Below are 7,812 nucleotides of genomic sequence, written 5' to 3'. Positions count from 1 at the left end.
TATCTATCTATCTATCTATCTATCTATCTATCTATCTATTTATCTATCTATCTATCTATCTATCTATCTATCTATCTATCTATCTATCTATCTATCTATCTATCTACAAAAACGAAATATGAAGTAATTATAAAGTTTCAACGTAAAAAAAGTTTGGACATTTAGGTGAAAAATATATAATATATCAATTTCTATATGTTTATTAATTTATATTTTCACATACATTTAAGTATATGATTAGTATACATATTAATTCTAATTTTTTTATATTTTTTTCATATATAAATGTATAATATTCTTTGATAACAGTATAAAATTAAAACGACTGCTTGAGATTTTATGAAATTCACAAGTCCAAATCTACAAAGTATGCACTCAGACTATGTATTAAGTATGTTCTCAATTTTGTTTTAAAGCTTATAAAGATAATAATAAAAAATTTCAAAAAAAAAATAATAATAATTACAACAATAACTATTTAACAGTAATAACAAAAACAAATTAAGCATGTAAGAAAAACAAAAACAACAACACAAAACAAGTGTCAAATATGACCACGAGCAGGAATGATATTTCAAAATTCAAAAATCAAAATTCATAAATACTGAATTTTAAACATAATCTCAACAAAAAAATGTCAAAAAAGTTATCATACATTAATAAAATAAAAAAATATATAAGAAAAAAAAAAGAATTGAAAGAAAAATATTAAATTAATTTAAAAACGAAGATTTTTTTAATTATAATACAAGTAACTATGTGTGTGTATAAATAATTTTATGAAAAACTATATAATAATCAAACAAAAACAATAACAAACATTTAATAATACAGAACAAAAAAAAAACAAAACGGCTTATGTAGAGTATAAAAATGTTGTCAATGTGTGTAAATAACTGTATTGTATGTACATGAAAACAAGTGATCGTATTTTTCATTCATTTTGAAGATTTGATTATTGATGTGAGTGTGTGTGTGTGAGTGATTTCGTTTACACACATATGTATATTATATACGAATGCATTCATATGCTGATTTATGTGTAAAAGGAGTAGTGTATGAGTATATGAGAGTAAATACGAGTACATCGTGTAACATCGTTTTTTTTTTTTGCCAGCTTGTTCTTTATTTTTTTGAGCGATATATTTTCAATAATACAACTAACAGTTTGTTGATCGTGTATTGTATTTGTCTGAGATGCTTTACTGTTGACTGGAATTTATACTATAATTAGTCGTATTGTGCCTTCGCAAGTAAGTAGTAGCATTACTTCTGCTCGTTCAACAATCAAAAAAAAAAAAATAATAAACAGTTTTTTTTTATTACTTGCCTTATTCGAACAAAAATTCTAAGCAAATCAGTACGCTCTAGTCGATTCATAAAGTCAGATCGACACGCTTTATATATAATTTTAGAAAACACACAAAAAGCCATCATTCTTCCCTCTTTTGTTGTTTTACTTTTTTGTGCAAAAAGTTGGGGGTAGATGGGGTTTTTTTGAGAAAAAAAAAACTTTTTTTATTTTTTTTTTTTAATTTTTTAGTTAAAAAAAAATAATTTATATAAAGTAATTTTTAACTAAATTTAAAAAGTGTTAATAGTTTGCTTTAAGTGTTTCAATATTTTTTTTTATTTTAGGAGGTTATAAACATAATATTTTTTTTAATAAAAATCCGTGCGGGATCTGTAAGGAAACTAATATATACGTATACAAAATTGGGGTATCATGGAGCCCCTCTGGAAGCGGTAAGTTTTTTGAAAATATTTATCTTTTAATTTATTTAAATTGTGTTAAAACTGCTAGAAAAAAATTTCTTATATGTAAAGTGTTAAAGTGAAAAATCAAAGTTTCAATCGCCAAAGTTTAAGTTTATCAAAATTTCTACACAAAAATTTTGAAAATTTAAAAAAAAATTATGAATAACACCTTCTGCTTAAAAACTTAACATTCAGTTAAATTGAAAACATCATATAATAGTATTTTGCTATTAATTGCAATTAATAAAGATTTAATTAAAATACTTAAACCTAAATTATTTGAAAAAATTTTCTATATATTTTAAAATTTTTTTTCTAAATTTTTTACGAAAATTTTGTATCATTAAATATCTTTTGATTTATTTAAAACAAATTATTTGATATGGTTATAAATTCAAAACATTTTTTTGCATAATTTTGAATATATTTTGTTTGTAATTTTTTTAAGTTTTTTGAAAAAAATAATTTTAAATTTAAATAATTCGCAAATATTTTCAAATAATTGAATTCATTCATTAAAAATTTTCAAATTTCTTTAAAATTTTAAATAATTTTTATATATTTTCAATATTTGAAGTCTTCTTTAAAAAATTAAATAATTTGGAAATTTTTCTATAATATATAAAATTTATGTTTTTTTCAAAATAAGCAAGTTTAATAAAAATCAGTTTGAAACTTTAATTTGGTTACAAACGATATACATAATTTGATTAATTAAGAATGTTGTTGTTATTCTAACTTTAAACTTAAACATTTGCAGCAATAGTTTGTTAGATTTGATGAATGAACTACTAAACCATAAAAGATCACTTGTTATTATTGTAAAAAGATCAGTTTTTTTTCGAATTAGAAAGTTTAGATTACTATACGTTAAAGTTCTTTAAGTTTATACCTACCCAAAAAAGCCTAAATATCAATTGTTAATAAATATTGTCAAAACATAATTGTCTCACCTTTGAACCGATTTCCTTTTTGATTTTATTAAAAACAATTGTATAGTTTCTTTTTATTTGAAATAAGTCTTCTTTTTTATTGTTGTCATCTCTTACTTTTTACTCTTTATACTCTTTGAAGAAATAAAGAGAAAATCTCTTAACAATTTTTTCTCCCTTCATTGTCTCTCTTAAATTGAAAAAGATCTCATAAAATTGTTACACTTATCCAAAAACTCTTTTAAATTAAAGAGTAATAAATAAAAAGAAAGCTCTTAAATGTTTTCTCAATCTTTTCACTTAAAATCAACTGATCGAATCAAAGAAAGTCTATCTAATTTTTAATTTAATTATAAACCTTAAGAACAATACTATTCAACATAATAAATTATTGAGATTTATTTAAAATTTTCAATATATTAAATATTTTTAATACTAATTAAAAAAAATTATCTATATATAGATAGATAGATAGATAGATAGATAGATAGATAGATAGATAGATAGATAGATAGATAGATAGATAGATAGATAGATAGATAGATAGATAGATAGATAGATAGATAGATAGATAGATAGATAGATAGATAGATAGATAGATAGATAGATAGATAGATAGATAGATAGATAGATAGATAGATAGATAGATAGATAGATAGATAGATAGATAGATAGATAGATAGATAGATAAATAGATAAATAAATAGATAGATAAATAGATTGATTAATAAATATATAGGTAGATATCCATATGAAAAAAGTTTATTTTCGTTTGTTTATATGCTCGATAAAAATAATTTCCTGAAGACCGCAGTTATAACCGAAATAAAATTATACCATAATTCTATCGGACTTGCTTTCGAAAAGTTTCTTATTTAAAATATTCAAAATCAATCCATAAATAACTAACATATAAACGGAATTTCAAACATAAATTATGACTTATTCTCTCATTCTTGATTAGGTTTTTCAGAAAGGCATTCAAGAAGTTTTAAAAAATAATTCAATCTGTTTAAAATTTCATTTTGCTCCCTTACAAATTTACAAACTTCCAAAAAATTAATGTCAGAATTAACATAAAAAATTTGTTTCCGAATCAATTAAATTGACATAATTAACAAACATTACAGAATTAAATGTTAAACTAATGTTTTGCTTACATACACGAATTATTTAGCGACGGCCGGATCGGCCGATATAAAGTCCACTTCCGAAATAATTTTTAACCATGTTGAATTTCGACAAAATTTGTTGCTGCTACAGTTTCTGAAATTATTTTTAGACCGATATTGTTATCATTAAATAGCTTTCTTCTCGGAAGCATGTATGATATAAATATTAATGATTCTGATCTCACAGATTTCAAGGACTTCTGAAAACTGATTTCAAAATTGACACGTTCTGGCAGACGGACATGGCTCAATTTTATATTAGTCATTCTTAAATATTTTTTTTTTTTTCAATTTCAGGCTACTTTTTGCCGCTGTATTAGCTGGAGCGTTAGTGGGAATTAATGCTGTAAGTACAAGAACTAAATAATTTATTTTAAATAAAATTAAAAAAAAAACTAATTTTGTTTTAAAAAATTAAATTTTTTGCAATTCCATAAAAATTGCAATTGTTTACCATGGCGACTTTGCAATACTTTAAATAGTTTAAACCTTTTTGCAATATATACTATGAAAGTAAAGTTCACATTATTAAAATCCAAGAAAACTTTATTCCTAGTTAACTTATTAAAAATTAAAATAAAACCACAACTTTAATTTTATTAAGAACCAATCCAAGTAGTTAAAAAACTTACGTTTGTTTTACGTTAATTAATTAAAGCAATTTTGGAAAACTGCCGATACTGGAGCTATCTATAACTCCGCCAAACATTATAGACCTGAAGTCGAAGCTCCCAGAAATCCCATTGATGATAGTTATGCTGTAATTGATAGCGCTACAACCACCCGTACCGGTCAAGTACCCTCAAATTGTACTAGCGGTACAGTCGGTTGCATACCAAAATGTTTTGCTGAAAAAGGTAACCGTGGTCTTCAAGGTGCCATCGGTGCTCCCGGTCCTAAGGGTATGCCTGGTTATCCCGGTCCCGAAGGTCCTCCAGGTGACAAGGGTCAAAAGGGTGATCCCGGTCCAGAAGGTCCTCGTGGTCTTAAGGGTGAACGTGGTACGGCTGGTATTCCCGGTATGGCTGGTGTGCCTGGTATTCAAGGTATTGCTGGTAATCCCGGTGCCCCTGGTATTCCTGGTAAAGACGGTTGTGATGGTGAAAAAGGTTTACCCGGTGTTACCGGTCTCAGCGGTATGACTGGTCCTCGTGGTTATCCTGGTCAACCCGGCGCTAAGGGTGAAAAAGGTGAACCTGCTAAGGAAAATGGTGATTATGCTAAGGGTGAAAAAGGTGAACCCGGTTTTGCTGGTCGTTCTGGTAATCCTGGTCCCGAGGGTCCTATTGGTCCCAAAGGTGATCGTGGTGATACTGGTGCATATGGTCCTCCTGGCCAACGTGGTGACCGTGGTCAAAAAGGTGAAAAGGGTGCTCCCTGTTTTGCTCGTCCCCAACCCGGTAAGAAAGGTGAAAAGGGTCAAAAGGGTGAACCTGCTCGCAAACATAAATTGACTGGACAAGAAACGTACAGCGGCGAACGTGGTGAGAAAGGTGACAAAGGTGATACTGGCCCCGCTGGTATTAAGGGTGAAGTCGGTTTCCAAGGTGAACCTGGTCGTGATGGTATGAAAGGTGAAAAAGGTCTTCCTGGTCCTTCTGGTGATAGAGTAAGAAATTAAAACAATTCTTCAACTTCTTAAATACTGATGTGTTTTATTTATTTGAATTTAGGGTCGTCAAGGTAGTTATGGTCCTCCTGGTCCTGCCGGTCAAAAGGGTGATCGTGGTGATACTGGTTTGAATGGCTTGCCTGGTAAACCCGGTCAAAAGGGTGAACCTGGTCGTCCCGGTCAACCTGGTGAACGTGGTCTTGTTGGTCCTCCTGGTCCCCCAGGTGGTGGTCGTGGTTCTCCTGGCGCTCCAGGTCCTAAAGGTCCCCGTGGTTACACTGGTGCTCCCGGTCCTAAAGGTTTGGATGGTTTTGATGGTCCTCCTGGTCCCCAAGGTTTGCCTGGTGCTAAAGGTGGCCCCGGTGTTCCTGGTCACAATGGTGTTGAAGGTCCTCCCGGTGAAAAGGGTGAGAAAGGTAATCCAGGTCGTGAAGGTTCAATGGGTCCTCAAGGCCCTACTGGTCACACTGGTCCCCCAGGTCCTGAAGGTCAAAAGGGTGAAGCTGGTCTTCCTGGCTATGGCGAAAGAGGCTTAAAGGGTGATGATGGTATTCCTGGGTAAATATAAATCTTATTCTTATGTTATATCTAAATGCGTGATTGTTACATTTTTGATTCGAAATTTATTTAGTATGCCTGGCGCAAAGGGTCAAAAAGGTGAACGTGGTTTCCCTGGTAATGTCGGTGCTCCTGGTGACTCTAAATTAGGTCGTCCTGGTACTCCTGGTCGTATTGGTGCTCCTGGTCAAAAGGGTGATGCCGGTCGTCCTGGTCTCCCAGGTCAAAAAGGTGACATGGGTCCTAAAGGTGACATTGGTGGTAAATGCTCTAGCTGTCCTTATGGTCAAAAGGGTGACAAAGGTGAACGTGGTGCTGATGGCGCTCCTGGTCAACCTGGTCTTCGTGGTCCTCCTGGTGAACGTGGTTACCCTGGTGAACGCGGTGCTGATGGTATTGCCGGTCCTCCCGGTGCTCCTGGTGAAAAGGGTAAAGACGGTCTTCCCGGTGCCCCTGGTCCATATGGTGCCCCTGGTAAAGACGCTCTTATTGACTTGAACCAAATCGAAGCTATAAAAGGTGACAAGGGTGAACGTGGTTATCCTGGTCCCGCTGGTCTTAAGGGTGAACGTGGTGAAAGAGGTGAACCTGGCAGAAATGGCGAAAAAGGTGAAATGGGTGCCAAGGGTGACAAAGGTTTTATGGGTCCTCCGGGTTCTGACGGTACTCCTGGTACTCCCGGTAGAGATGGTCTTGATGGTATTCCTGGTCAAAGCATTAAGGGTGACACTGGTCGTGCTGGTTTTGATGGTGCCAAGGGTGACAAAGGTTTCTCTGGACCCCAAGGTGAAAAGGGTGAACCTGGCTCATGTGCTGTTGATATGCTTCAAGTACCCGCTAAAGGCAACAAGGGTGATCGCGGTCTTCAAGGAAATCCTGGTCCACAAGGTGTTCAAGGTATAAAGGGTGATGCTGGCAGACCTGGCGAGAAAGGTGAACGCGGTCCACAAGGTCCTGTAGGTCCAACTGGTGCTCGTGGTTTGACTGGTCCTCGTGGTGAAAAGGGTAACCAAGGTCCAATTGGTGCTCCTGGCAATCCCGGTAAAGACGGTTTCAATGGTCCTCCCGGTAGAACCGGTGCCCCTGGTCAAAAGGGTGAAATGGGTATTGCTGGTATTGGTCCTCGTGGTCCTCAAGGTCGTCCTGGCTTGCCAGGTGAGAAAGGTGAACGTGGTCCCACTGGTAATTATGGTCCCCCCGGTAAAGACGGTCCTCCTGGTTATCCTGGTGACAAGGGTGATGCTGGTTATCCTGGTGCCCCTGGTATGCCTGGTGTTGATGGTGCCAAGGGTGATATGGGTCCAATTGGTCCTCCTGGTCCACAAGGTCCTCCCGGTATTCCTGGTGTTGATGGTGTGCAAGGTCGTGATGGTGCCAAGGGTGAACCTGGTAATCCCGGTTTGGTCGGTATGCCTGGTTTGAAGGGTGAACGCGGCGCTCCTGGTAATGATGGTCCTAAAGGTTTCCCCGGTGTTACTGGTCAACCTGGTAAACGTGGTCCTCCTGGTCCAGCTGGTATTCCCGGTAAGCAATTTAACATTACAAAAAGGTTAGACAAATTATTTTGATACATTATCCTTCTTACATATGTTGTGTATAGGTGCCAAGGGTGACAGAGGTGAACGTGGTTTAACTGGTAGGGATGGTTTGACTGGTCCTAGAGGTCCTCCCGGCCCTCCTGGTTTGATGGGTGTTAAGGGTGATTTGGGTCCAGTTGGTCCTCCCGGTGCTGACGGTATTCCCGGTATTGATGGTGAAAAGGGTGATCGTGGTTTCACTG

At 34.4% G+C, this 7,812-nt stretch overlaps 1 protein-coding gene across 1 annotated transcript; it reads left to right on the top strand.

Moving 5' to 3' along the window:
* Positions 1 to 1,394: 1,394 nt before the first annotated feature.
* Positions 1,395 to 7,811, top strand: LOC111683658 (collagen alpha-1(IV) chain; the record flags this gene model as incomplete). Its single annotated transcript, XM_023445756.2, has 7 exons — positions 1,395 to 1,567; positions 1,639 to 1,746; positions 4,160 to 4,208; positions 4,521 to 5,471; positions 5,536 to 6,032; positions 6,106 to 7,556; positions 7,633 to 7,811. Coding segments are annotated over exons 2-7 (3,147 nt in total), but the record flags the coding sequence as incomplete, so codon positions are not given.
* Between the last annotated feature and the right edge of the window lies 1 nt (position 7,812).

Source organism: Lucilia cuprina, chromosome 2 (genome assembly GCF_022045245.1).
Source record: "Lucilia cuprina isolate Lc7/37 chromosome 2, ASM2204524v1, whole genome shotgun sequence".
NCBI classification, from domain to species: Eukaryota; Metazoa; Arthropoda; class Insecta; order Diptera; family Calliphoridae; genus Lucilia; species Lucilia cuprina.
Note: the sequence above shows the minus strand (reverse complement) of the source record. Positions and strands in the feature narration are given on the sequence as shown.